At 37.6% G+C, this 12,098-nt stretch overlaps 1 protein-coding gene across 4 annotated transcripts in view; it reads left to right on the forward strand.

Moving 5' to 3' along the window:
* SOCS5 (suppressor of cytokine signaling 5) overlaps positions 1–11,808 on the forward strand; it is a 34,134-nt gene extending 22,326 nt beyond the window's left edge. For 2 of the 4 annotated variants that reach the window (XM_050972704.1, XM_018915320.3), the window contains exons 2-4: positions 1,555–1,646; positions 2,133–2,317; positions 4,067–11,808. In XM_050972704.1, coding sequence (XP_050828661.1) covers positions 4,079–5,689 — 1,611 coding nt within the window. In that variant the 5' untranslated portion in view covers positions 1,555–1,646; positions 2,133–2,317; positions 4,067–4,078 and the 3' untranslated portion in view covers positions 5,690–11,808. The remainder of the gene's footprint in view (positions 1–1,554; positions 1,647–2,132; positions 2,318–4,066) is intronic. The other 2 variants (XM_018915312.3, XM_018915307.3) reach the window with 1 other exon arrangement.
* Positions 11,809–12,098: the final 290 nt, after the last annotated feature.

Raw genomic sequence — 12,098 nt, forward strand, 5'->3', positions numbered from 1 at the left:
CCAACAGGCCGTGTCAGCTGGCTGGCAGTGGTGATATGATAGGTGGTGTATTGACTACTCATGTTTCTGAGCAGAACTGAGAAGAATGGGGATATATAAAGCTAGTGCCATTAAGCATGACACTTCAGGATAAGCATCCACATGGGTTTTTTGAATTTTTGATGCGTTAAAATGGTTTGCATGCAGCCCCTTTGCCACTTGTGCCAGGTAAAACAGTGGCAAAAAAAACCAGTGGCAAACTGCTGGTTTTGTTTGCAGTGAAGATGAACTTCAGAGGGCTGAATGAGCTAATGTTCCAAGTAAGGTTTTGTTGAAAGTTGGATAGCCCTTATTATAGCAACTTTACCTTGAATTTGCTCTGTTAAGGCCTTGCACTGAACAAATTTTAATAGGTTTGACTGTCTCGTGTTTGTAAACTTGTTAGGAACGCAATGCAAAACAAAAGAAATGAGAGTAAATGTTGCAGTTGCAGAAGAACTGTACTTGTGCTTTGATCTTCATCTGGTATAAATACTTTGTACTTGTCACTCTGTTGCTCTCTGTAAAGGTTACTTTTATGAAATCTCAATAGCAGTAGTGTGGCCTAACATTAAAAATGTTTCAGCAATTGTAATGCCTCTGGAAGGGAATGGAAACTAGTAATACTTGGACTTTTCTGCCATTGCTCTGGAGTTTCTACCTAGGAATATTAACTTTTAATATCCACCTGTAGCTTTTAGTTGAAGTACATGTGCATCACATTTCAACATTTTTCTTCCTGTTCTGTGTAAAGCTTTAATATGTTTAATTCTCAGTGTTTTCTGTTAACTCTTACTGCTATCCTGGGCTTGAATCTAGCATGGAGAAGCAAATTAATCTTCTCTGTTCTGTTATTGTTAGATTTCTGACAATGGTGTGAGCATATTAAATCCCTCAACTCCTCTTGGATTTCTGAAAAACAATGATGATTATTTTAGGGAAGTGCTGACCTACTCTTTTAATAAAGAACGTGTCTTGTATTCCACTTTCCCATTTTTAGAATCGTGGTTCATATTGCTCTTGCTTCACAATCATATAACATCCTTGTGGAGAGTACAGCAGTTGCTTACCTGGAAAAGTAATATTAGAAAAGTGTGTATTTTTAGCTGCCTTTTGATGTGATGTAGCAGCTGGAAACAAGGAGGAGAGACAGTATGTGGTGATCTGACAGCACTGCCAACCACAACTTAAGACCAAAATGTGGGGAAATAATTTCATAGGCTTGCTAATGCCCATTGTGCCTGGCACTTCAATGGTCCAGATACTGTGGCTTTGCTCTTGGTTGTCAAAAGTTTCATTTCAGAGTCCTCCCCATGACTGTACTGACAAATGTTGTTAATGTATAGAAAAAACAAGTTCTGTGAAGCTTTTTGTTTATGTTAATATGCATTAAAAATATATAAAGAGCAGGCAGTTACATGGACATATTTCTGAAACAAATAGTAAAATATCCCTTTGATGTCAGTGATTAATGGTAAATGTCTAAATGAAAAGATATTCTAACTATTAACAAAATTTCTGCTTTTTCCTTTGTAGTAAACATGTCCACAAGTCAAAGAAGGAATCTAGCAAGTTGATGTTGAGGTATATTCTCAAGACAAGACACAGTGACTCATTTGCTTTTCTGGGTAAGAAAGGTATCTTTATTCTCTTGAGTGTGACAAAAAGTACTTAACCTTTTAAATTTAACTTCTGAAAAGTACAGTCTGTCAAGCCAGTGTGCTGGGGGGGTTGTGGGTGGAGTGTTTTGTTGGTCTTTATTTTTATTTGTTCTTGAAGCTTTCTGGGCATATGTAGAGAGCTTTCCACCCATCTAACAGTCTGAAGACCTTTTAGACTTGTAGTGCAAAGGAAGAGCAATAAAGAGCAATTTCAGAATAAAAGACACCACTGAATAGCATGTGATTGTTTGGATAGAAAAGTAATTCCAGTTCATTGTTGCAAAAATGTGTACATTTTCTAGCCTGACTTGCCAAGGAAATGGAGTTTATATAGTATCTCATTCTTTTCTCTTCCCAAAAATTTTAAACATCTCTCTGACTAGGAAGAGAATAAAAAACTTACAACTTGAGATGAAAGTGTAGAAGTCAACCTTATATATATTGTGTTGACAGGCTGGCAGCCAGCAAACATGTGCTCCTTCATGGTCAGCATGGTTATTCTGAGACTCCACAAGCAGCTAGGATCATGATGCATGTTGGGTGCTTCCTGCAAATTTGTATGTGGTCTGACTTTAGTAGTTCTGCTGCTCCTAGAATTTCCCCAGCTTGATCCAGACAACTCCAGAACAAAAAAGAATGTAAGGATTTTTTTATTTTAATCAGGAAGACATTCTTTGCTCATTTGCTTACATTCTTTATGTATACATGGAACTGTGTAGCATCTTCTATGTGTAACATGTCTCTGCAAGTGTCTGCCTCCTTAATAACCATGTAGGTGCTGTGCAGATTGTCCCTGCAATGTGTTGTAGGTAACTTGTGCCAGTAACCTTCAGAGACTGGAGGCCTGATTTCCCTCTTCTCCCCAGCTCCCTCATCCACACCCAGTTCTTATAGTCTTGCTTAGTGCAGTTGGGTACCTGGCTTGCTGGGTTTGCTAGATCATCTGATGACAGAGGCTTTTGTTCCTATCACAGTCAGGTGTTACAATTCATTCTCTTTCAGGTTTCTCATGTAAGCTGTTCCCCTGACTCTTCTCCAGTCTCAGTGGATTCTGCTATAAAGTTGTAGGCTTAAAGCTATGCTCCTGTTGTAAGGACTTGTAGGCTGGATCACCAAAGCATTGCCTACTTGTTTGTCATCCACTTTGTCATGACCCCCAGTGCATTTAGTCACTGCTTCAGATTCCTCTCCAGTTATGAACAGAAAAGTAGTGCAGCACCAGAGGAGTGTTGCTGCAAAATATGTTTCCAAAGGACAGAGCAGTTTCCATAAAGAGTTAAATTAGATAAGATGACGTATTTTAGTCTTTTAAGTTTAGCACTTCTCTCAGAACTTAATTAGATCTAATTTAGTTTGGCATTGCCTGACTTTTTTTAGTACAGAATTAGCCTGTTTCTCTCTGTCCTAGGGCAGTCCTGTAATTTTGGCAGTCTTGTTCCAATTATCAAACTCAGTTTCTAAAGATGTAGTTTCAGAATACACACTGCTAATGTTTTTATCTTTTTACAGTATCTTCATGATTCACTGTCATCGTGTTTCTGCTGTGGAGCTGCTTTCTTTTTAAGTGCTCTTACTAAAGATAGAAAAGCTCCTTGGGCTCTTTCATTCTTTTACATCTTAAGCAATAAAGCCGACCATTGGTTGCTGGGGTTTTTTTCAGCTGTTTCATATGGCTTATATTAATGTATCAGAGACTTTATAATTCTAAAATTGTCTTTTGGTGATTGTCTCATCTAATAAGGATGAATGCTTTTTCCCCCCCTAAATTTCTATTTTTGTGCTAATTCTTTTAATCTTACAAAGCTATATCTTGGAATCAGTATGGTGTGCAGCTGAAGCTTTTGTTTTTACATGGTGCATCTAGACATTTGCAGTGCACTTGTTGGATTTTACTAACAGCTCTCCTAGTCTGGAGTGACTTGAACAGTTCTTATTCAGGATTTGTTTTACTGCTGCTTATTGGAAGCTTATCAGGGAGTCATACCTAACATATGACTTAAAAATTCTTTCTTAAATGAAGAATTTTAGATTGTGTATTTCCTATTCATCAAATACAACTATGCAGACCTACCTACATGCCTACAGAAAAATAGGAGGGCCTACTTGTAAAAGAAATGTTTGTAATTTCCTGAACACTTTCTTCATGGTGATTTTTCTAAATACTCATTTAGAAAATATAAAAAATAAGGATATTTTTCTATATGTCAAAATGGTGTGATGCATCTTGCTTCCACGTAATCCCACAAAGACTAGGGCACTTTTTAAAATGTATTGCATTCAGTTAATAATAGTCATCTTGGGTCTGTAACTTAAATGATAACTGAAGATGTGTCCTCATGTTTTAAAATTATATTTTTATTTTAATATTTCTTCTCCTCTTGATTTAGATAACGTAATCCATGGATAAAGTGGGAAAGATGTGGAACAATTTCAAATACAGGTGCCAGAACCTCTTTAGTCATGAGGGTGGAAGCCAAAATGAGAGTATAGTTGTGAACTCCAATAACTGCTCATCTGGTAAAGAGAAAGTCATCCAGATAACTGACTTGACTCAACAACAGCCCAGCAGCCCTTTGAGAGAAAATGTTGCTTTGCAATTAGGCTTAAGTCCTTCAAAGAATTCAGCAAGGCGGAACCAAAACTGTGTCACAGAAATTCCTCAGATTGTTGAAATAAGCATTGAGAAAGAGAATGACTCATGTGTCACCACAGGAGCCAGGCTTGCTCGAAGGGACTCTTATTCTCGGCATGCTCCTTGGGGTGGGAAGAAGAAGCATTCCTGCTCTACCAAAACACAGAGCTCCTTGGATACTGAAAAAAGATTTGGTAGAACACGAAGTGGTTTGCAGAGGAGGGAGAGAAGGTACGGGGTGAGCTCAGTCCATGACATGGACACAGTATCCAGCAGGACAGTAGGTAGCCGTTCTCTGCGGCAGCGTCTCCAGGATACTGTTGGGCTGTGTTTTCCCATGAGAACTTACAGCAAACAGTCCAAACCTCTGTTTTCTAACAAAAGAAAGATCCATCTCTCTGAACTAATGCTTGAGAAATGCCCTTTTCCTGCAGGCTCAGATCTGGCCCAGAAGTGGCATCTGATTAAACAACACACAGCACCCGTGAGCCCTCATTCAACTTTCTTTGACACATTTGATCCTTCCTTGGTTTCCACAGAAGATGAAGAAGACAGACTCAGAGAGAGACGTAGGCTTAGTATTGAAGAAGGGGTTGATCCCCCTCCCAATGCCCAAATACACACTTTTGAAGCTACAGCACAGGTAAATCCATTATATAAACTGGGACCAAAGTTAGCCCCTGGTATGACTGAGCTGACCGGGGACAAAACCATAACACCTCCGGGGAACTGTGACTCCGAAGAGGACACAACAACGCTTTGCCTGCAGTCGCGGCGGCAGAAGCAGCGTCAGATGTCAGGAGAGAGCCATGGCCATATCAGCAGGCAGGGGGCTTGGAAAGTGCACACTCAGATCGATTACATCCACTGCCTCGTGCCAGACTTGCTCCAGATCACGGGTAACCCGTGTTACTGGGGCGTCATGGACCGCTACGAAGCAGAAGCACTTCTGGAGGGGAAACCCGAAGGCACTTTTTTGCTCAGGGATTCTGCGCAGGAGGACTACCTCTTCTCGGTGAGCTTCCGCCGCTACAACCGCTCGCTGCACGCACGCATCGAGCAGTGGAACCACAACTTCAGCTTTGATGCCCATGACCCCTGTGTGTTCCACTCCTCCACCGTTACGGGGCTCCTGGAACACTACAAAGACCCCAGCTCTTGCATGTTCTTTGAACCGTTGCTTACTGTATCTCTGAACAGGACCTTCCCCTTTAGTCTGCAGTATATCTGCCGGGCGGTAATCTGCAGGTGCACTACGTACGATGGAATTGATGACCTTCCTCTACCCTCAATGTTGCAAGACTTTCTAAAGGAGTATCACTATAAACAAAAAGTCAGGGTGCGATGGCTGGAGCGGGAACCTATAAAAGCAAAGTAAATGGAAATCAAAATAAGCTTCTGGAACGTGCTTTTTTTTTTTTGTGTATTACAGTTTTAACTGCAGCAAGCGCACTGATGACGTCTAGCTTTTCTGCAATACCTTATTTGAGCTGAGTGTTAGTATCCTGTCAGATGCTGCCTGCTGTTAATCAAACTAAGTCGTGATGCCTCTTGGAAACAATAAGCAGACACAATTCTGCACGTTTTTCATTAAGGCCTAATGAAAATATTTTTGCTAATTTCTAAATATTTTGTTTCCCTTTTATAGCTGTAGTAATTGGATGAAGAAACTATGAGGCATTTCCCATGGGGCATTCATGTAATGCTGTTAAAGAAAGGCTTTATTGGAGGGGCATTTTTGCTAATATTTGAAGTATTTTTTTAAAATTCTCTTCTTCAAAACTTTCCTCAACTCAATAATTTAGCTCGCAAACACGTTTCCAAATACTAGTGAATATTTTCTTGTAATGAAGAGCAGTTCATTAGAAGCAGTCCATTAAGTGTTAATGGTGCTTTGATGCTAACAGATGAATCATGCTTTTACAGTGTATAATGTTTCCTAATCATTAAGACTTGAATATGCCTGCTCAGTACTGTAATTCTGTTACAAACACTTGGAGATTTAAGTGGCATTGTTAGCAAAAGTAATATTGTCTCAGACAGTTAAAAATACCTTCCAGTGTGAATTGCTACTGCTGTGGCAGGACACAGAATTAGATTATTGCGGTAAAATTGTGCGTTTTTTCTAAAACAGATTTTGGTGGCCTGACTGCTAGTAACTTACAATGGAAGGTTATAGTGACAAGAAAAAAATTCTTAATTATTTAAAGTTGTCTGATATTTTTATGGAGAACATGACAAGTGGTTGAATTATTATAATCAGAGTACAAAATCTGACATATCTGAAGCAAATGTCAGGTTTCAAAGGTACTGGTACACTTTATTTGTAAATATTTTTCCATTTGCGCTTTAAAAATGTTTTAAAGTAAAATGCACTGATGATCGTTTCAACAGATTACTTAGGAACAAGATTCTAACTTCTGTTTGCTTATTTACTTGGAGATGGAACTTAAAAGTAGTTCTATCTTAGATATTTTGCACTAAAGTTTTGTTGGAATGCCCTGACCCCTGTTTAATGTTTTGTACCAATTCTGAGTGCTCCCTAGTTTCTTTACCAGCTGCTACAGTATTTGATTCCTTACTTCTCTACGGCAGTGACCTGTGCGAGGTAGGAAACATTTTGGCTGCAAGTACAATAAACATTATTCTTGTATGCTACACTAACCCTTCTATTGATGTATTTTTCTGCTTGCTGTGCCTTGTTCTGGCTTTTTGTGCTAATAAAGTACAGTATGTTCAGTGTTATACTTGTATATCTGCTCTGTTTTTATATATTCACGTAACTTGTAGCAGTTAAATGAATTTTTAATAGGCTTTTCTTAGTATTTAGGATAGGTAATGCACAAGTACTGTGCAGTTGATTATTAGTTGATCAGCACACCTTATTCCTGATTTTTGTTACAGCAACTTGACAGTGTACACCATTTAATAACTCTTCTGTAGTCACTGCAAGGTAGTGGACTTGTCTGCAGGCATAGAACATTTTACAGGTTTTTGTAATGCGAAAGATAAATGTTAAGCAAAAAGTGTTCTAAAACATTGATCCCCTGTAGTGGTTGCTGAAGGTGTTTCAGCTTGTTGTATAGGTAACTGCTAAGGTTAATATTTTGATACTCCCCACTGAGGAATACTTATTCCTGTAAATTGACAGTACAGCAGTGGCATTTGTTCACTTTTAGGCTACTTTGATAAATAGATGTACACACAAGCTGGCCAAATGTCCTGTTTTTACCAAAGAATACTGTCAGTTTATGTTGGGGTATTTTTTTAGTTAAAAAAAAAAAAAAACAAACTCAAGAGTGGAGAGGTGCAATTTTTGTTCTATCAAATATTTATCCCAAGCTATAATAAACCAAAGTATTTGGCAACTTCATCTGAACCTAAGTAATGTATACGTTTATGTTGGTAGAGCCTAAAGCTTTTACATCAATGGTGTTGTCATTATTCCTGAACTCACAATGCACCTGAAGAGGAGTGATTTAAATAATTTTGTAATGACTGGAACAGCACTACAGAATAGCTCGTACTGCGAGGGGTTAATCTGAAGCACCCAGAAAGCACTTTAAAACATGTGTTTATATGCTTGTGGAAAGTTTGTGATCCCGTTATGCATTCTTTGTAGTAGATTATCTTCTTTCATGTGTTAAAAGACTTCAACTGTTAAAATGGAACTTTGTTTAGAATATGTAAATACTAAGTTTATGTAATTATGTGTACAACTGTGCTCTTGGTCTCTTAAGTTTTGAATTGTGTATGTGTCATTGGATATGCAACTCTTGGTTTAAAATCTGCTCTAAGCATAAAAAGAGGAAAAAGTCACCAGCATGAAATTGCACCTAAGTGTACCTTCACTGTGTCGTTCTCACTGTTCCCTCAGTCGCATCTGAATGCCAGATGAGTTTACTTAAATTCTTGCTTTCAATATTAGTGTCCTACAGTCAGCCTGCAACCAAGCTTTGTCCCGGTGCAGGGACCTGTTTTTCATTTACACTCGTTGCAGTTGCTTGTCATGAACTAGCTGTGACATCGTCAGTGTGGTCAGGAGTACACATTCATCTAATTTTTAATCATGTGGTGGAATCTTTGGGAAAAAAAAAAAAATAAAAACCCCAAACCCTTATCTCAGAAAGCTTGCTCTTGCATTTGTATAAATAATCTTTATGGAGAGATTTGCTCCCCTAAAACACACAAAAAAGGAATTATCTATTTCTCTACAACTTTTTTAAAGCTCTGCTTCACTGAAATATACAGAATAATTTGCTAATGTGGTTATGCTAAAATGAATCACTTTTTAAATTTTGATTAAGTGTTGACTATTCCAGTTGCAGTGTATTTCTTAATGGATACATTTTCAGTTCTAAAGGTATTAAAATGCTAGTAGGTGGAGAATGCAAATAGTTGATTTCTCGTTTGTGTTTCTCATTCTGCTTTCATTTAGAAAACCTTAAACGTGTCTTAAAGAGGTGCGCAAACCACTGCTTTATTTTTTTTTAATTTAATGGTAGGATTCAATGTAAAAAGGTACACTTGTTTTATTCCAATCTAATTTGATGACAGATGAGTTTTTGAGCCTCAGTCTTGTCAAGTGTTTTTTGAGGTGATTCTCGTTTCAGCAGAAAGAGCTATAGAAAGTGCTTACTCTGTAGGAGGGTTTTGTGAGGAATCTTACCAAAGGTATTTTATGTCCCTGTGGAATTGGAGAAAGAAAAATATACTATATTTTGAGTATCCAGGAAGGGTCTATGAGTTTAGGATCTCTTAGCAGTTTTATCAGGTCTATGGTGTTTATCAGTTTTAAATGCATAACTCTTGAAAATACTTGGAAGGCAAGTACAGTTGTCCAGATAATTTACTTGTCAGAATGGAACTTGTGAAGAAAATAAATTGCTAATTAATGTTTTGCATTTATGTACTTTTAAATTTTATTCGCATTTGAACACTTGCTGCTTACAAAATGATGGTCCTTAAATCAGAAGCATAGAGTTGTGAAAAGATGTGTCTGTTTTTCTGTCATGTTTGACAATATGAAGTCAAGCCTTACCGATGTCACTCAAATCCCTAAGTCTATATTTAACTTTAAGGTTCGGCACTACTTTGAAACAAGCAAAGATTCTGAATTTTTGTAGTGAAAAACTTATTTGCTCCAGTCTCCATGTGCAAGCCAAAATATTTGCAGAATGCTTTAAAGCTTTTCTCTGCTGCAGAATTGCATGTAAGACAGAAGTTGTCATTGTCAGAAGTTGCTGAGTACCAGAGAGATATATCTGCAGGCATCATGTTTTTTTTTCCAAAGTTGTCTTGAAAGACAGTATTTAATGGAAAAATATGAACTGAATCTTAGTTGGTTCTTTTCTAAAATAGTGTTTCTCCATTTAAGATATTTAAAACTTACATTTAAAATTATGAAAGCAGTTTTTGAGCCTCATTTTCTGAAAGTTTTGTTGTGAAGTGAGCACGTATGTGCCAAACCTTAGTCTGCAAGTATCTGGCACATGTATATTTATATGTTAATAAGATGCCTCCAAGCGTGTTTACATTCATGGTCTTTTTTTAAGCTACTGAAGTACACCAATATGGTGAGCATTAATATATTGGAATTCTAAAAATTCTATCTGTGTATGGCATGCTTTGCAATTAAAAGGACTATTGTATCTTCATCTGCATCTATATATTATGACCTTATGACCAGTTGATTGGTGTGTTTTTTCCTGCTGTCATCACACTTACCTAAACAGTTGTCCCTGAACTGTGACCAAAGGAGATTTTTCATACCTGTTTATTTTTAAGTAGAAATCAAATCAGTTGGCTTTTAAAGTATTAATTCCTATAATTAATGCATGGTGTAACACTGCTGATTGCTCTTTTCCTTTTTGCAGTATTGATGTACAGAAAATCATTTAGCTTGACCATGAGTTGTATCTGTTGAATGTAGTTGACTTCAATTGTCTGAATTTTAAGCTTTTTTTTTTATATTGAAAATGCTCCTGATGAGGGCTTTTAAAAGGAAAAGGTTTGATGTTTTTCTGTCAAAATACCTAAAGTAAATGTTTTGCAGTGAGATAAGGATCTGTTGAAGACTTTTTTAGAAGTTTTCCCCTGTCACTGTCTTAAATCAAGACTCTTTAAAAAAGAAAAATCGAACCCCAAACAATCTCTTGATGACTTAAACCTTACAGTCTTAGAAAACTGAAAAGAAATCTGGTGCTTTTACCTAATTTGCTTGCATATTGCCTGACTGATAGAAGAATATGTTGTTTCAAGAAGCAAATTAAATCTGTTATTTCAATGAAGCATTGCCATTTATGATTTTATAAAATATTCCATTTACAAAAATTGTCTATCAACAGGATGTTAACCTGATACTGTATTTGTTGTTATCAGGGTAACTATTGTGTGTATGCTTTTTGAGCTGAGTAAGTGTTCACTTTGTAAATTTGCATTAAGGCTACAGCTATTACCAGCGAGGTTCCCTAGGGCCAACACAATGAATTTATGAGCTGAAGCTCCTGGTGCTTGACCCTTTTTTGTCTTCAGTAGGAAAAAAAAAGTGTGTAACTCTGTGCAATACAGCTCATGTTACAAATTTCCATGTTAAGCACACAGCTATGCTGACAAGCAGAAACATATCTGAACTTGCTTGTCTGGAGTAAAGCAACCTCTCTGACTTCTCAGCAGGAGCTGTAACTTGGTGGCACGTTGGCAAAGAGGAAACAGAAATAGGTTTTGCTCTTCCCTGAGCAGCTGTTAAACTGAACACGGGCTGTGCTTCCTGTGTGATAGGGTATCTGAACTCCTTAGAGCCTGAGAATTTTAATTGCGTTCAGAAGATACAGAAGCACTTGGCTGCTTTGCCACTTCTTGTTTTTGTACTATTAGTTTTGCAAAAGCTTGAAGAGATATATTTATTAAAATTGAATCTATGTAGTCACCAACTGTATAAGCACTGCTTTGTAATATCTTTACAGAGATATCAAATTCCTACACAATTATATTGAAACACTTTTGGGAAATGAATAATGACACTGTGGGCACAAATTAATTCAGATTGCACTATAAACTTGCTTACCAGAAGCCTTCATTCTTACAAAGAACTATGCGATCCCTACACAGAAACTGTAGCTTTGGTGGTGCGCTCTTTGGTAGATGTCCAAACCAGCGACATCCAGACGGTCCCTGGACCTTTTCTGACATTCCAGTTGAAGGGGCCTGGCAGGCCCGCTGGGCACTCGAGGAGTTGGCTGGCAAGCACGCCGTGCCGAGCGTCACCCCATGCCAGCACCTTGTATAACTGTGCTGGTTTAGGTCTCCCCAGCTTAGATGTTTTTTAACTCGCTGCAGCTTAAATGTTTCTCCACCCTGCCTAATTTGTCTTTGTTATTTGGTTGCCAAACTGTCTTGCATCTAAATAGAGTAAAAAAATAATGTGATTTATGGCTACCCAACCAGTGTATTAAGTAATAGATGGCTCTGTCTTAATAAACGGGGTATAAACTGCCATATTGTTTTCTTTTGATATTTGTTTGGGAGCAAAAAGTTATGGGTTTAATGAGGTTATTATAAGTCCATGCTGTAAATGCATAGTTTTACAAATATTTAGTTGTGCATGTCAAGAACAATAAGTAAAATAATCACTAACTCAGAGTCCTTTTCTCTTTCACCTGAAATACTTGAGTGAAGAGATCCATAGACTGATAGTTGTTGTCTTCAGAAGTTTTGTCACTCTCTGAAATTCATCAATTAGTTTAGCGAGTTTTCACTTAAATCACTTGAAGTGTTTGTCTCTCCAG

The sequence above is a fragment of the Serinus canaria genome, chromosome 3, assembly GCF_022539315.1.
Source record: "Serinus canaria isolate serCan28SL12 chromosome 3, serCan2020, whole genome shotgun sequence".
Classification (NCBI taxonomy): domain Eukaryota; kingdom Metazoa; phylum Chordata; class Aves; order Passeriformes; family Fringillidae; genus Serinus; species Serinus canaria.